We start from the raw sequence: 17,749 nt of genomic DNA, 5'->3' as shown, positions 1-17,749 counted from the left end.
TTTTGTTGTCTACTATCAATTTCTTCATCGTTGTGATTAAGAGTGTAGTGTCATCTCCACATTTTCAGGTGGGTGAAAGTGAAGCCAGTGTGAAAAGGAAGAATCAGAGTATTGTAGTGTTAAAGGATAGTTTTGTCTTTTGTATCAAAGGTAAATTAACAAACGGCCATTATCTTAATTTAAGAACAAGTAGGTTATTAGCTTTATTTAATTATATAATATTGGCTAAATTTGCTAAAGCCCCTAAATTATATTATAATATAATTAATTATAATTAAAATTTATCATTTAATTAATTATTTTTATAATTTATTATACCTGAAATCTAGACGGACACATCATTGGCGCATAAGCGTGCGCTGTAACTACACAACACAACCGAAGCGGACCACCTCTTCTTCATTCGTTCCTCAGTCATCTCGTCACTTTCCAGTCGCTTTCCCTCTCCCTCTCTCGCTCTCTCTGTGGGCGGTAGGCAAACCGTTTCGGGACTGCTTTCCCGTCATCTTCCGGTCTTTCTCCACTCTCACGACTCTGCTTTACTGGTTTCAGCTACTGACCTCGATCTTGAAGAGCCGATTTCGTTGATTTTTATTAGGCTTTTCTTCAGCTCTTCAACTAAACATCTCGAAGCTGAAATCCGAGGTGCCTTTCTTTCTTTTTCTTTCTTTCTTTGGTCTTTTTTGGGGTCCTGCTTTTGCTGTTTTTGCGGGTGCTTCTGTCTGGGTCTGTCGAGTATTTTGCTGATGCTTGAGGTTTGGTTTCTATTTAGCGAAATTTTCAGAAGATATTGAATTCTTTGTCATGAAAGATGAATTTTTTTCCCTTGGTGACATTCCCCTTTTATGTGATTTCATAATCAAGCAGAAATGTTCGAAGAATCACTTTAAAAATAATTCTACTTTGTGCTTTTCGAGAAAAGTTATAAAGAAAAATCTGTTTATGGTTCTAGAAAAGTAATTTCGGTGCTTCATCTGTCTATTTGTTTGGCAGAAAAATCGTATATTTTTGGTATTTATTATTCAATGTGAAGAAGAGAAACTTGTGCAACTTCCAACCTCACAAAAATAAACAAAAGCCATAACGCTAGGGAATTCATGATCAATGGTTTTCTTTTTTAAACTGTGTTTTCTTGAGGGGCTATTCTTGTTATGATCCCCTTGACTGAGGTCAACATATAAGGAACCTCTTCCTTTTATCCCTTCTCTGAAATGGCATGGTTCTTTGTTGATTTTGTTCGTGAAAGATGTTATTTTGATTCTTGTCTTGCTTTTTTGGCTCAAAGAGAAGAAAGATGTGGGTTTGGTTCTTGGATACTGCTGGGAATCTTCCTCGCTCTTGTAAGACCTCAAAGAATAACTTGGTCTAACTGTGACTCCTTTTCTCCAAAACCCACCCCGCCCGCCCCAAAACCAAAAAAATCTTTCGGGCGTATGCTTTGATTTATTTTGTTTTCTTCCGCGACCGGCACTACTTTTCTTTTCTTTTTCTTTTTTTTTTGGGGTGTGGGGGGAGTAGTCTTGCTATATTTTGCGTGGGAAAATGCTAGTCGATGAAATATATGAAGCAATATTTCATTTAATATTGATGTCGTATATTGATTAAAATCATTGAAAATAAACTAGTATATATTAACCCTGAAAGTTTGAGACCTCTTTTGATAAGCCAAAAACTATAGTTGGTCGAGTATTTCCGAATATTCACATTTTCAGTGATTTTGAAGGCTACTTGTGCTTAGTAAATTTTAAAGTTTTAAAACTAGCTACATCTCCAGCAGTGATGTTGCTCGTTCTCATCTATTACAATTATATAATAACTGGACTAGTTTGAGTCTGAAGTATGATGCTTACTATCTCTGTGTTTTGAATTCACCTGCAATTGCTTCCTTCTTCCAGAGTGCTTCTTCCACGAAATTTAGGTTGAGAGATGTTTTTAAAAGGTAGTTGTTCAGATTATGTTATGGCATAGCGGGCAGGTCGAGAATAAAAGATAAGACTATTCATTACATAATATTAACCATATAGCTAGTACCACATATTGTGGTTAGCCTTTTAGATATATGCAATATAATGACAAGATCTTGTCCGTCATTCTAACCAATAGCAACTAGTCTTTTTTTTTTTTAATTAATTGGACTTTATATTTTATACTGTACAAATTTTGAGCCATTTTAATTTCCTGTTTTTCAGGTATAGCTTCTATTTGTCTAATTTTTGCTGGTAGCTAATTATTGGCAATGAGTAATCTCAAGCTTGGTGTGGAAGTTGTGGGTGCTCATAACCTTATGCCAAAAGATGGACGTTCATCCAGTGCTTTTGTTGAACTTCATTTTGATGGTCGGAAATTTCAGACTACAACCAAAGAAAAGGATCTGAATCCTACTTGGAATGAAATCTTTTACTTCAATATCCCTGATTCAAGCAAGTTGCCAAACCTCACACTTGAAGCCTTTGTCTACCACAACAGCAAAAATAGTAGTTCCAATTTCTTCCTTGGTAAGGTCCGTCTCACTGCAACATCATTTGTCCCCTGTTCTGATGCTGTCGTCCTTCACTACCCTTTGGAAAGGAAAGATATCTTTTCCCGCGTAAAAGGAGAGCTTGGTTTGAAGGTATTTGTTACAGATGACCCTTCTATCACATCCTCAGACCCTCTTCCTGTTATGGAACCCTCAATCAATACAGATCAACATACAACCGAAGGTGAAGCATCAGTATCATTTACAAGGTCAGTGCTGAATGTCTTTTCCCGTAAGAAAAATGAGGTCAGGCATACATTTCATAGCATTGCTAACTCAAAGCAAGCACAGCAACAGCTTTCTTCTTCCCCAGCAGCTGCTCAGCCAACAAAAGGTCATGGGATGAAGGAGTCAAATTCTGGATTAGCTGCTTCGAAAGCTGTACATGTATTTGCATCATCTCCAGTTGATTATGCCTTGAAAGAGACAAGTCCTTTTCTTGGAGGGGGCCAAGTTGTTGGGGGTCGAGTTATACGTGGGTATAGGCCAGCTGGCACCTACGACCTTGTTGAACAAATAGGGTACCTTTTTGTACGAGTTGTGAAAGCTCATGATCTTCCAGCAAAGGATGTGGTTGCGAGTGTTGACCCATATGTGGAGGTGAGGGTTGGAAACTACAAAGGAGTTACCAAGCACTTTGAAAAAAACCAAGACCCTGAGTGGAATGAGGTGTTTGCCTTTGCAAAGGACAATGTACAGTCCTCTGTCCTTGAAGTAGTTGTCAAAGACAAGAATACCTTAGTTGATCATGTTCTTGGCACTGTTCGATTTGATCTGCATGAAGTTCCTCAGAGGGTTCCACCTGATAGTCCTTTGGCTCCTGAATGGTATCGACTTGAAGGAAAGACTGGTGATAAGAAGAAAGGAGAGTTGATGCTTGCTGTCTGGCATGGCACACAAGCTGATGAAGCTTTTCCTGATGCTTGGCATTCTGATGCCATATCTTCTAGTGGAATCTCTTCAGCTGGTGCCTCTCAGATTCGATCAAAAGTTTACCATTCACCGAGACTATGGTATGTAAGGGTCAGGGTAATTGAGGCACAGGACCTACCGTTATCTGATAAGTCTCGATTTCCTGATGCCTATGTAAGGGTGCAGATTGGTAATCAGATTTTAAAGACAAAACCTGCTCAATCAAGGACCATGAACCTGTGTTGGGATCAGGAATTGATGTTTGTTGCTGCTGAACCCTTTGAAGAATATCTGATGCTATCAGTTGAAGATCATGTTGGTCCCAACAAGGATGAAACAATTGGGCATGCTGTTATTTCTTTAAGCTCAGTCGAAAAACGTGCTGATGATCGACATATCCATAGTAGGTGGTACTCCCTTGAAAGGTCCGTGTCATCAGCAATGGATGGGGACCAGGGGAGGAAAGAGAAAGACAAGTTCTCTGGCAGACTTCATCTAAGTGTCTGTCTTGACGGTGGATACCATGTACTTGATGAGTCAACTTATTATAGTAGTGATCTTCAGCCCACAGCAAAACAGCTCTGGAAGAAATCAATTGGCATGTTAGAACTTGGCATTTTAAATGCCGATGGACTTCATCCAATGAAAACAAGGGATGGAAAGGGGACATCTGATACATACTGTGTGGCGAAGTATGGGCACAAATGGGTGCGAACTCGAACCATTATTGGCAGCTTGAGCCCAAGATACAATGACCAATACAGTTGGGAGGTTTATGATCCGGCTACAGTGCTCACTGTGGGGGTGTTTGACAATGGGCAGATTAAGAGCTCAAACGGTAACAAAGATTCAAAAATTGGAAAGGTTCGAATCCGGATCTCAACCCTTGAAACTGGTCGTGTTTACACACACTCTTATCCCTTACTAATGCTGCACCCTTCTGGCGTCAAGAAAATGGGAGAATTGCACTTGGCTATACGATTCACGTGCACATCAATGGCTGACATGATGTATTTGTATTTTAAACCTCCTTTGCCAAAAATGCACTATATTAAGCCACTTAATATTGTGGAGCAGGAAAAACTGCGACAGCAGGCTGTCAATATTGTGGCAGCTAGGCTCAGCCGTGCAGAACCTCCTCTGAGGAAGGAGGTTGTTGAGTTCATGTCTGACACTGACTCTCATCTGTGGAGCATGAGGCGTAGCAAGGCAAATTTCTTCAGAATGATGTCATTCTTTTCAGGAGTTCTTTCACTAGGGAGATGGTTGGGTAATGTTTCCACATGGAAGCATCCTGTCACAACGGTGCTGGTTCACATTCTTTTTCTGTTGCTTGTTTGTTTCCCGGAACTTATTCTCCCAACCATATTACTCTACATGTTTGTGATTGGAATGTGGAATTGGAGATTCCGCCCAAGGTACCCTCCTCACATGAACACCAAATTATCTCATGCTGATGCTGTGAGCCCAGACGAGCTTGATGAGGAATTTGACACATTTCCAACCTCAAGGAGCCCGGATGTAGTGCGATGGAGGTATGATCGTTTAAGAAGTGTTGCTGGGAAGATTCAGACAGTTGTTGGCGACATTGCTACTCAGGGAGAGAGACTTCAAGCGCTTTTGAGCTGGCGTGATCCTCGGGCCACCACCATTTTCATGACATTCTGCTTCGTGGGTGCCGTTGTGTTGTATTTGGCACCCTTCCAGATGGTGGTGGTTTTAGCTGGATTTTACCTGATGAGGCACCCAAATCTTCGGGACAAGACACCTCCAGCGGCTGTGAATTTCTTTAGAAGGCTGCCAGCTCGTACAGATAGCATGCTGTAGATGGAGTCTCTGCTACCATCACGCCTTAGATATGACTTATGTTTTGCAATGCTTGTAAAAAAACCCAAGGGTTATATGATGGCGCCTTAACATGGGTTTGGTTGCAAAATTTTCTAAATGTATGGGATGTAGAATATTAAGGAAGTGAATTGTTGCAGCTTAATTTTCCATATCATAAATGCTGATGTCAGTTTATGGGAGAATCATATCAAAGGACCACTTAAAAAAATTATTTGCAGACAAGAATCAATACAAAATTGATTGTTGTTAAAATAAGAAAATTGATTTTTTTTTTCAAATGTAATTTGTTATTAGTCTTTATCTGTAAATAATTTGTTTGAGTAATTCTTGAATGTGATTTTCCTTTAGTTTATGTAGTTGAGGCTTACAAAGGATTTCAGATTGGATTTAGAAGCTTATAAATTACCATTGAAGTGGGTTACATATACAATTTTACCTTGCGTCCCCCACCCCCAAAAAAAAAAAAAAATCAATTGAGATTGCTGTACAAGATTGAGGGAGCAAGTCTAGATCTGGGGCTGAATCTGAACCACCACCCTATTGAAGGAGTATAAAGTTTTTAGTGTTCTGTTCAATGAAGGGCCGATACTTTTGAATAGTATAACTAATAATTAAAAAAAGACCACCCGACCATCAAACTAATGGTTGGATGCAATCGTAATCCGTCCTGCAGAACATTGGTGTGTCTGCATGCCATGTATATAGCCTTCCAAACTGCTGCAGAAGCATGGACGACGTTATCAGAGCACGGAAGCTGGAAGTCAATAATCATGGGCGCTCTGCATCACAGCCTTTTGTGATAATTCTTGTAGAAGACAAAAAGAGGAGTCATTTTCCCTATCTAGTTTGTGTCCACCCTATGCTTCAAATAGAGAATCTAAGAGCAATATTGTTGTTTGTTGAGCTGCTAATATTGTTGCTAGAATCTGTCTTCCGTTGCTCATAGAAGGCGAATATGTTATGAGCAGAGCAGCAATGAGAGATTCCAGGCGGCTGATTCTTCAGACAAAAGAATCAGACCCACTAACTATCCAATCATAAATTCCCAACCCATACATAAGAAGGGGCATCCTTATCAAATTAATGCAAGGAACTATATATTTAATTATCATAATTTGGATTGTTTTAATTTGAATTAGATAAGTAAGTCTGCCACAATCATGCATGTTTTTTTTTTTCCCTTTTGGGTGAAACAATCATGCATATTTTGATTTCAATATGTTGGTGGCAGAATTCCATCAGTTCGCACGTTTGGCTCTTTTTCCCAAGTCACACATAGCAAGGAAACGCAATGAGATAAATGCACATGTTTATCTTAATTACAAATTTAACAGGAAGACTGTCACTTTTTTCTTATATATAAATATTGAATGTATCTCACTCCTGTACATGTTTCAATTTAAAATACCACATGGTTGTATGCCTTGTTCTTTGTTATAGGTATTACGTATTAATTTACGTCATTCAGCCCCTTTTCATCCCGTCCACACAATCCCGTTAAGAAGCCCATACATATGCTTTCATAAATGTCTTTCGCTGATTAACAAGTTATTAGTTCAAATTGGTCCCTATATGCACGCACACTTGCACATACTGAAAATCACACACACAAGTATGCTCCATAATTAAATATATGATCATCAAGTTTATTCATCACCTTTTCCACGACATACAATTGATGAAGCAAAAACTTAAAACACAGCCTTTCACTTATTTCAATCTTCTTTATTCTACATAAATTTCAATTAAGAAAATCACAAACCATGGTACCCTTTAAAAGAAAATTTTTCAAGCAGGTTGAATTCATGGAAAAATTTATATACCAAACTGATCATAAAATAGACACGGGGCACGTGAGGAGATTTATGAAAGGGGAAGTTCCACTGAACCTGATCATATATATAGCAAATGATAATTATTTTAAAAGATCATAAAAATCAATATTTTTTCTGCAGGGCCAAAATGATTTATTCTACTTTTTAAAGTCACCGCTGATGTTTCTCAAAGTTACAACTCGTAACAAAGCAAGAACATTTTTTCGAGCAAACCGAATTGTAACTTTAAAAATATCAATAATAACTTTGAAAAATAGTATGTTATAACTTAATCATATCTGTCAGAAGAATTCGATGCCTTAACCATGACATGGAACTCTCCCTTCTTTAAGCCGCTTTTGATAGGCGTTGCGTCTTTTCATGATCCGCTTGTTGCTATATTTTCTATAAATTCAACGTACCTAAAAATTTCTCTTCACCTTATTCCCGCACACATGGAGAGGAATTCTCGTGCACATCATTGGCTCGTAGATACAAGCAAGCTAGCCTCAAACATTATGTGTGTGCACGAGAACTTGTTCTCCATGCATCAGACCATTCAACATGAAGCTCGCCCCAGTCTTTCTGGGGCACACCCAGAGCCTTCCAAACAGCTTTAGAAGCATCAACGACGTTAGGAGGGCACGGAGGCTGAAAACTATGCTCTGCATCGCAGCCTTTTGTGGAGTCACACTCGTCAACCACCGTGGCCTTCACCCTCCTTCCATTCCCAAAGATGACGATACTCTTGCGGCACCTCTTCTTGTGGTTGAACCATCCCGTTGATAGCGCCACCACCGGAGTGTCGTCTGAGTGGAACTTGTTGTCGCACGCTGCTGCCCCTCCTCCGTCTCCGCCTCTCCTAAAGCTGTTCAGAGTTAGAGTGGCCTTCGTCCGCTTTGTCAGCTGCGGCGAACACTGGAAGATGGGGTACGACTTCCCCGGATGGCAGCAGTCTCCCTTGCATTTTCCCGGTGGAGGCTTCTTCCCGGTTAATCTCCCATTGGGCTTGCAGGTGCCACCGCCTTCCCCAGAAATGGACGCCATCAGATTCATTACAAGAACAAGAGACAACATGAAGATGAGAGCAGGATTTGAAATACCAGGTTGGATCTTCATCTTCTCCTTCCCTATGTTTCAATGAATAGATCAGTTAATCGCGATCTGCAGAAAAGAGCTTGTGAAGGAGGGTATTTATTGAGAAGACGTAACCCCTTCCTTGTGAAATAAGTGGTGATTTTTATTTATTTCCATTGTGATGAACGTCCGAATCAATCTATGTAGATCTTCATTAAGTAATTTGACTAGATAGCAAGAAAAATATTCCATACGGCGCCAGCGCCAGGGAAGAAATTGCCATGACAAAAAATAGAGCACGTACGTAATATAGATCTAATACAAAGTTAGTAGCTTATGATGTTTGTCCCTAGTTCCTGTAGCGTACAAGTTTATTCTGTTTTTAGGTGTTAAGTGTTTTGCACGATGCTGCAGCAAGTCGGTAACGGAAGAGTTAAATAAATGAAAGGGATTGATTACGATGTAATATGTTGAAAGTATAATGAATGACCAATGGGATTGTTGGTGGTATCACCAACGTTACAAGTGCAAATAGCTAGCATATGTTGCAGCTTCGGTTGGATCAACAAGTCTTGTATTTACGCAAGCCAGAACCCAATCAAAATCGAGCCTGCATGTCACAGAAAGTCTCAGCAAGTTCTCTGTGCGCAAGATTTATAAAAAAGACAAAATAAGGCATGGTTACGTTGCAGCTAATAAAGGAATGATTATCTCATGTGGGAATACGCTTGTTGCAACTTAATTATATATGTGAAGTCCGTTCGAAAAAGAAAAAAACACTTGATCTTGGCAATGAATAGGTTCAATTGAAGCAGTAATATAACATATGCTTAAAAACGGTGAAATTTTTGAGGGATGGATGCAGACAAAAAACTAGTCATTTTCCCTAGTTTCTATCCTCCCTATGCTTCAACTATAGAATCTGTCTTGTGGTGCTGATAGATAGAGAATCTTTTGTGAGCAGAGCAGCAATGAGAGATTCCAGGCGGCTGATTCTTTTCAGACAAACGCCTTATCCTCGTCATGCAAGCAGATGCTTGCTCATTGGTTTCCTTGAGCTTTCCCTCTTTTATCGCTTACGTTAGGACTTAATGAGAACCTAGACTGATCTGAATCGAGCATTGACATGCCCCTATACCTACAGACGGCGGGCTCTACCAGAGTTTTAACACTCATACATTCATACCACTCCAACTCAAAACCACTGAATAACTCCTTATTATAGTTGATCTAGCGCTCCCTGATGGTTGAGTATTCCTCTTCCTCAATTAAAATATTACTGTGGGCCAACAAATGTTGGGCTTGGATTTGGGCCCAAACATTGAACCATGGTGACTCTGATAGGGATCAAGGGACGCCAACGTTTAGTACATTTGATTTGTTGTAAGGCATTGGAAGATCAATCACTAGATCTTGAGCTAAAAGGATGAAAGAAATCTTAAATTCATTAATTAGAAATGTTTTACATGATCAAGAAATTCTAAAGACTTAAATGGTGCTCAGATTCCTTAAGGAATTAGGCTCACAGCTGTCGGTTGCGTAGAAACCTAAGGCAACAAAAACAAATGGAGTTCTAGAAGATTCAAGAAAGACTTTTAGTATATTGAGCCTAACTCAAGATGCTCAGCTTCATGAGTTTAATTAGTTTAATTAATATTCCTCTCATGAAGAACAATACTAATTGAAATAGTCTCATAACAACAACAACAACAAGCCTTTATCCCACTAGGTGGGATCGGCTATATGGATTACAAAACGTCATTATGCTCTATCATTTATCAAGCTTTTAGGAATATTATTAATTAAGAGATTGCGTTCAATAACTTCCAAGAGTGTTCTCTTAGGCCTTCCTCTGCCTTTTTTAATCAGACTCAAAGTTATATGTTTCACTTTTCTCACCAGTGCCTCCCTTGGTCTTTTTTGTACATGCCCAAACCATCTCAACCGATTTTCTTCCAATTGAAATAGTCTCACAATTAAAAAAAATCAATTATAAATTCAATCAAATCTTCTTAAAATACAAAAGGCTAAATTATTTAAATAAACTTCTAAAAACCTAAATAATGTAATTCTAACTAATTTAGAATTTCAAATGGATAGATCATATCTTGATGGATATATTTTATCCTTATATGAATTTTAAAAAAATAAACTAATTTCCTAAACTTAAATTTAAAATTAAAATAAGATAAACTAATTTCTTAAATTAAAAAATATTAATTAAACTAATTAGACTCATGGGCTTGTGTATCTTAGGTTAGGTCCAATATGTTAAGAGTTGTTCTTAGATCTTATAAAGCTCCATTTGTTTTTAAGACTTTTCAATCATGTAGAACATCCTTAATTAATGAATTTATGACTTCTTTCATTCTTTTAATTGAGGATCTAATCATTAATTTTTCAATGCCCTATAATGAATCAAAGGTACTAAATATTGAATTTTGACTCATCCCTTAATTTCTATCATTCCCTCCCTATTGATGAGGATTTGCCTTTGAATCATACTCCATCTGATCCTATTTATAAGTCATTTCTACCAACCTCATCAATACCAATACAATAAAAGTACAAGAAATAAAAGTAAGTAAAATTCCAAACATGCCCCTATATAACAAATCTAAAAAGTAATGTCCTGTTACTTTTTCTCTCTCATGAAGGGTAATTTTGGAAATACCTCTCAAATATTACCTAAAAAGACACACCATGACTTATAAATGAGACCAAATATACCTTCTAAAATGGGACTTATAAATGGGACCGGAGGAGTATGTATCAAATAAATGTAGCTAACACATTCCCATATGAGCTAAGAAGGTCTGTCTTATAGGCATTGTCATTAATTCATTTCAATACTTGAAAATGTCCATCACCTTTTGGATGCAACTTTGTCTTCTTCACATTTGGATATCTCCTTGGCTTGAGATGTACCCAAACACAATTTTTAGGTTTGAAGACAACGTTCTTGTGTCCTTTGTTATCTTGCTTATCATACTACTTATTTCTCCTTTCAATTAAAGCATTCACTTCAAAAAGAAAATAAAACGTTGAATATATATTTGGGCTTAAAGTAAGATTATAACCCAATTTGCTTCATCAAAGTTTATACTTGTGTATTGGGCTTTTAATATAGTGATTTGAACTCCCAAATACATATTAAAGCCTCTTGAGCATAAATATTTTCATTTAGATTTTTTATCCACTTGGATGACTTGGCTTTGGGTGATTTGATGACATGTAATGCCACTAAGATAAGGTTGTTACACATGCTATCATCTGGGGCTTAATTGCTATGTGGGAAGCCATCTTGGATATCACTTAAGATGACTTTTTGGATGCCAATTGGGTTACCACATAAGATCACATCAGCCTCACGTGTGTAAAATATGGGGAATATATCTGTGTCCCGTGATTGTCTATTTTAAAGTTTATATGGACAAGTTGTGGGCTCAATTGGCTTTCAGAAATTAATAAAGCTCTTTAGAAATGCATTAGGGATCGATTTAAATCAAGGTGTCGCTCCATCATTTTAAAATTTTCAACTAGAATATATCGAATTGTAGCTTATAAGCGTATTATGTTAATTATGGGGAATATGAAAAGTAAAAGATCAATCACATGAGAGTGACTTGTTACAGATACTATGCTACTATATCAATGAATATTGACATTAAGATAATCGTTCATGTCAAGTTGGCCCTTTTCATCACGACGTGCACGTTATCAGATGATATCATACGCTCAAAACCTGGCCAATGGCCAACGTGATTGTTGATTGCCTCGCCGACACCTTACCTATATTTGCAGACACACAAACTCGAACCCACAAAACACTTGCAGAATAAATGCCATTACACTGATATACTTCACATCAGCCTAAATCTCGACACCTTTGACACGATTTAATCAGCCAAGTCTCGTTCCTTCAATTCAAGATCAGTTCACAAAACCAAGTTAGTCCCAGGTAAACGATTAGCCTTTCTTGGACACGTCAACTATTTTGACACGATATACTCACGATAAATCGCTTAAAGCGACTGGGATACAAGATCATGCAGCCAAATCTCCAACGAGAAATAAATATAACGTCATGGAGCTTGATATCTTCAGATTATAAATTCCTCAAAGCTACAAGAATATGAGTACAACAATCATGGGTGGAAAAGTGAAACACTCATCAATTCCACACGAGTCAGCTTGCCTCTACTCCTCTGTCGGTCATTACTATCACTACAACCAAGATTAGATGAGTGATCGCGAATTCCTTCTGAAACGTGTATACACAGTGGCACACTGGTGTATATCATCATATCACTTGTCACCCACGCATTAAATCAATGTCAACATGGGAATTACGCATGTCCAATTGACGAGGTGGAGCCGGCCAGGAACTCAGAGATGAAGCCTGACTGAGATTTTGATTCGGTGAAATGCTGTTCAATGCAGGCGGATTATGAACCGCTGATGATGATGATGATGATGATCTGATTCCAGGGCTACTTCTGCTTCTTCAGCAACCTCCTTTTTCTTGCTCTTTGTCTTTGATCCACCCCATATGAAGCTCCCCACTATCACCTGTACCAGTCATGATTGATTCAATTTAAGCCGTCAACAAGATCAAAAATGCTTTACTTTTCAAGTGCTTGCAGCAAGAGATTTATTTGGTCCATATCCTCCGTTACTCATAGACTATCTTGATGAGCGTGAAGGCAAGAGCTATGGTAATAAAAGGTTGGCTAGAAATTATCAGTAAAGTTCTGAGTATTTTATTATGTTTATTCCCTACATTGGGTTATGAGAGCAAAGACAACTACGCATCTTCAGCGCTGGTCAAAACACACACACACATCTCCATAGTATATATATTGCTGGAAAAACTTTTTACAACAGACTAAAATGAGAAATTGAAGTTTGAATCTATAAATCATTTTGGCAAGAGTGAAGATACAGTGACCTGAACAGGACTTGCTGCAATCAGCAATCCACCAACCCCGCCACCAATGACACGGCCATCAGGACTAGCTAGCGAAACACTAAGACTGCCAGTTCGATTGCGAGAGCCACCACTTTCAGTGAGCAAATAAGAGCCTGATAGGCACAATATCTCAAAACGCCCCTACAAAAACCAAAGCATACCGATAATTAACGTTATTGATTTCACCCAAAAAAAAAAATATTGGGATGGCCAAACAGATTCACTTCATATTTACAAGAGGTTGGGGGAAAAAATTCATCCAAAAAAATGAATTCAACCACGAAGGTTACTTGACAGTATTTTCATTCAAAAATTCCTTGAAGTGGTGTTAATGATAGAGTGCAAGGTCAAAACACCTCGTATGTGACGGTGCCACCTGAACTCGAAGGCTGTCGAAGCGTCACATTAGAGACAGCACCATTTGCTGACAAAATGCATACAGCTCTAGGCCCTTGCTGAGAAAATGCCATTATTTTTGTTGCAATGTCCTGCAATAAAAGAAAAGGAAAATAAAGCAAATTTCAAGAGTGATTCTGAATCATAACAGCGTAAAGATCAACATGCATTACCCTTTGCTTTATCAGAAAAAATTGCAAACAGAATATTTATGTTTTTCTAAAAGCAGTAGTGTAGGTAAATACGTTTATCACAATACATTATTTGCCTTCCTTCCTCCATTTGAAAGGAAAAACACAAGAACAACTACTGGAACAACCTTAAAAGGATATTCAAATTTGAACGTCAATGAGTTGAAAAGGAATGACAAATAAGTCGTCAAAAAAAAAATCATTTCAAGAGGCTTTATCAATGCAAAAGATGTTTCCATGAATCCTTAGTGAGTTTACAAGACAAGACAAGACAACTTCAAAGACGAGGCTCTCACTTTTGTCGTAAGAATCCCTCCCTTTATTATCATAGACATCAACATTGTCATAATGCCAGCCTTAAGTAAATTTTTGTTTGAAAAACAAACTAGACATGAACATCAGTTTAATATTCAGTGGTCTTTAGTCCTGTGATTATGTGAAGGAATCAATTTAATCATTTGTCAGTCAGAGAGTCAAATTTTTAGAACCTCATGCAAATAAGGGAACATATGCTGATAGAAACGCTCGAGATCATTTTCAGCTATAAATGTTTACAAGGAACAGAGATATTAGTACAAGTTCATCAAAGATTGCACCATACTTCTCCAACTGCAATGGTGATGATATGAGGAGTAAAACCCATCCCCGCTGAAGCAGACATCAATTCACCTGGCAATGACACTCACAACATCAATTTTAAAAAAAAAAAAAAAAAGGTTCACACAACATTGAAAATACATCAGTATTGAAATCTAATCAACAATCACAAACAAAAGTAAGCAGGTCTTATTGTGGTCATTTGACTAGTATAGAACATGCAAATTAAGATGTTTGCAAATACAAATTATTTCACCCGAAGGGGAAAAATCAATACAGGATGTGAAACATACACAATGGTATGATAATGTCAATGCACTGAACAGCTTATACAATCACAAACCTCATAGCAATAGCAAAACCAAGAAATATGAAGCCACATTGATGCTCCTTCACATCATTAGTTCCATGAGATTTCATCCATTCAGCAGTCTAACACAATTTTATCACCCCTTTTCACGTCCAAAAAATCGTTCTCTTTAGTACGTCCAATAGAAATTTTCAGTTTAAGATTGTTACTTTCTTCACATAATGAACCAGAAAGAGTTATCCCATAATGCATTGTATTTACAACTCAAATAGTAAGGCTTTCCAGTTGTTTGGCCTTTCAGAAAAATGCTGCCCTCACACATTCAGAAACTGCTATATTCTCAAAATCAAATATGAAATAGAAACTTACAACTCATGCCTCCCATGAAACAGCTTGGTAAGTAACATAAAGCATAATTCTATATCATCAATGCCATAGGAAAAGCATAATACTTAACTACTTACTGCATCTCTACTATATTCAACCCATGTTAAATAGAGTAAAAATTTATCAATGCAGGAAAATCTATTTTCAAGATATATGAAGCTCTATATTAGGAATCAATAGAGCTTTTAATGGGTACCTAAGTGGAATGGGAAACCCTACTCCAAAAGCTAGCGATTAAGGTGAGAGAACCAACTCACTTAAACATCTCATTAAGCATCCCATATTATTCAAGGTGAGACTTGATATTCTATATTACCAAGTCTCTATCAATTGGCCCCTTATGGAAAGTTGATGTCCTGACGGCTACACTCCATGACACTTTACTCAACCTCCTACCGGTCAAAATCCTCCCATAAGTAGCCCTCTCCCAAACTGCCAATTGCAAGGCTCTAATGCCAATTGGTGGGTACCTAAGTAGAATGGGGAATCCTATTCCAAAAGCTAGCTGTGAAGATGAGAGAATCAACCCATTTAAATACCCTATTAAGCATTTCATACTACTCCATGTGAGACTTGGTATCCCATACTACCAAGTCTCCATAACTTCGAATTAAAAAAAAATTGATTAAAAGAAAATTATGTTGAGAAATAAAGGTATGGTCCATAGTCCATACCCATCAACATCATAAACATGACCAAATTAATTGTTTTCCAAACCAGATACTGTATAACCTAAAATATTGAAATAGGAAAAACACACCATTAGAGAATTGAGACCAGAGATTTACCAAGAGAAGCCAACTGCTGTTTCTTTCCAGATCCCGGAGGACGGCCTCTACCTCTCTTCTGGCTTTGTGTCAATGCTCCAGTGGGATGACTAGATGACGATGGAGTCAATGCCAACGATACACTCCCATCTGGACCATATTTCCTAGGCCTTCCTCTCTTCCGTTTGAGAGGTTCTCCAGGCGGTGCACCAGGAGGAGCACCCACATTGACACCATGAGGTGAAATTGCAGAAGATTCTAATGGTAATGAGGATCCAATGGCACCACCACCTCCAATGCCGGGTTGGAATGGCAGATTGGGATTCGACAGGGGACGAATACCAGGGGAACCATGTAACTCAGGTTGCGCTCCAGCACCAGCTAGCCCTCTCTGCATATAGTAAGATGCAGACCCAGATAACGCCATACGGTCCCCTCGATCCATGCATTTACTTCAAATTCCTTTGGAAAATCTTTCACAAGAAATTTTGACCCCAATACTCAATATGCCAACTTTTTTCACCTAGCTCTGTTCTCAGGTGCAGGACAATTACAGAGAAAGTATTTTAAAGTAAAAAAAAATGCAGGAATTAGAATAACATAAAATCAGAAAAACACAATGTACAATGACCGACCATTGTATCGGGAAAAAAAAACTTAAAATTCTGCAGTAATGGTGGCTTAACTGCTTGAGAAAAACAACTTCAAAGAGAACTCAACAGAAAAGTTTACTGATGATGACACCATATTGAAACAAACAGATGAATGTCTAAAAGTCCACACGTACAAAGGAAAGGACCCCGGACTGAGTCTCAACCGAAAGGTAGAAGATCGATCAAGGAAGAAGATGCAAAGGCAAGAAGGCATCAACAAAAACAAGGAAAATGAATCACCTGTCTCGAAGATCAACAAGTAAAAGATAAGACAAGAAGAGACGCTATTTTACAGCTTACCAAACTAAAAGAATCAACAAAAAGGCTTCCTGTTGAAGATAAAGACCGAATGAACTGGAAAAGGTCGCTTCTTACCAACCCATCATAATCCTTAAACACAAAGCAAGTTCCAAGACAGCCCCGTACCCAGACAGAAAACGCTCAACCTTTGATGCTAACACCCGGAAGAAAACCAAAAGGGAAAATGCTTCAAGTCAATTCCATTTAACATTTCAAATCCAGTTCTAACTAAACAGTGCAAAATGCCACAGTACAAGAGGAGAAGCATGCAAAGAAAACAAGCCAGAATGATGTTCAAGAAAGAGATGATGCTTCACTCATTTGAAACTGCAGATAGAGAAAACTGAACCCCAACAAACAGAAACAAGATAAAAAGAAAAAATCATACTGACATTTTTGAAGAGACTCAAACTCTCCCCTCGTTTGAACAACTAGAAAGCAGAGATGAAAGGCAGAGGAACCCAAAATTGAGTTCAAAATGATGAACAGATTTTTGGGAAACAAAGGGGGGTCACAGCAGGGCAGGCAGAGAGAAGGAGACCACTGTGTATGTAAAGAAGCAATTATTACTTGCCATTGCAAAGTTACTAGTTATTACTACAATTTATTACAATGAGAAATGAGAAGCCCGAAAAAATGAATAACGTTGCTACCTCTCCACCTCTGTGTTAGCAGCACAAGTCCTTATCGGATTCCATGGTTCCTAGAGCTAAGCCCTGTAAGTCACTCGCTCTCACTCTCTCTAAACTCCGTTTATCATTTTCTGGTTCTCTCTCTCCTGTTTGAGTGATGATGATAATCCTAAGCTGTACTGGGATCACAGAGAGAAGGGAGAAGCGAACAAAACTTGAACAGAAAAGCGCTTACGCTTTGGACTTTGGATAATACTGAATATATTTATCAGAGAAATATTAAAAGAAAAATAAATAAAGTGAAATAAGCTAGACTTAAATATAGGGTGAGATGGTGGGGATGATTGGGCTCCACATCCAACGGGGATTGTCAAA

General features: G+C 38.1%; 3 protein-coding genes across 3 annotated transcripts; 1 reads left to right on the top strand and 2 right to left on the bottom strand.

Moving 5' to 3' along the window:
* The first annotated feature begins 397 nt into the window (after nt 1–397).
* On the top strand, nt 398–5,538 carry LOC129288433 (FT-interacting protein 7-like). The gene is made up of 2 exons (XM_054924999.1): nt 398–645; nt 2,190–5,538. The coding sequence occupies exon 2, from the start codon at nt 2,237–2,239 to the stop codon at nt 5,255–5,257; it is 3,021 nt and encodes a 1,006-aa protein (XP_054780974.1). The 5' UTR covers nt 398–645; nt 2,190–2,236; the 3' UTR covers nt 5,258–5,538.
* Nucleotides 5,539–7,017: 1,479 nt separating this feature from the next.
* LOC129287551 (putative ripening-related protein 1) lies at nt 7,018–8,204 on the bottom strand. The gene has a single exon (XM_054923755.1). It carries the CDS (start codon nt 8,167–8,169, stop codon nt 7,609–7,611), a length of 561 nt encoding a protein of 186 aa, XP_054779730.1. The 5' UTR covers nt 8,170–8,204; the 3' UTR covers nt 7,018–7,608.
* Nucleotides 8,205–12,067: 3,863 nt separating this feature from the next.
* LOC129288510 (AT-hook motif nuclear-localized protein 9-like) lies at nt 12,068–17,614 on the bottom strand. The gene is given in 8 exon segments (XM_054925127.1): nt 12,068–12,648; nt 12,651–12,741; nt 13,121–13,282; nt 13,498–13,629; nt 14,330–14,397; nt 15,811–16,318; nt 17,135–17,285; nt 17,396–17,614. Coding segments are annotated over 6 exon segments (1,041 nt in total). The 5' UTR covers nt 16,235–16,318; nt 17,135–17,285; nt 17,396–17,614; the 3' UTR covers nt 12,068–12,484.
* Nucleotides 17,615–17,749: the final 135 nt, after the last annotated feature.

Source organism: Prosopis cineraria, unplaced genomic scaffold (assembly GCF_029017545.1).
Source record: "Prosopis cineraria cultivar Desert tree isolate PC_DT_omini unplaced genomic scaffold, ASM2901754v1 PC12, whole genome shotgun sequence".
Lineage (NCBI taxonomy): Eukaryota > Viridiplantae > Streptophyta > Magnoliopsida > Fabales > Fabaceae > Prosopis > Prosopis cineraria.
This window is presented reverse-complemented; position numbering and strand designations above follow the sequence as displayed.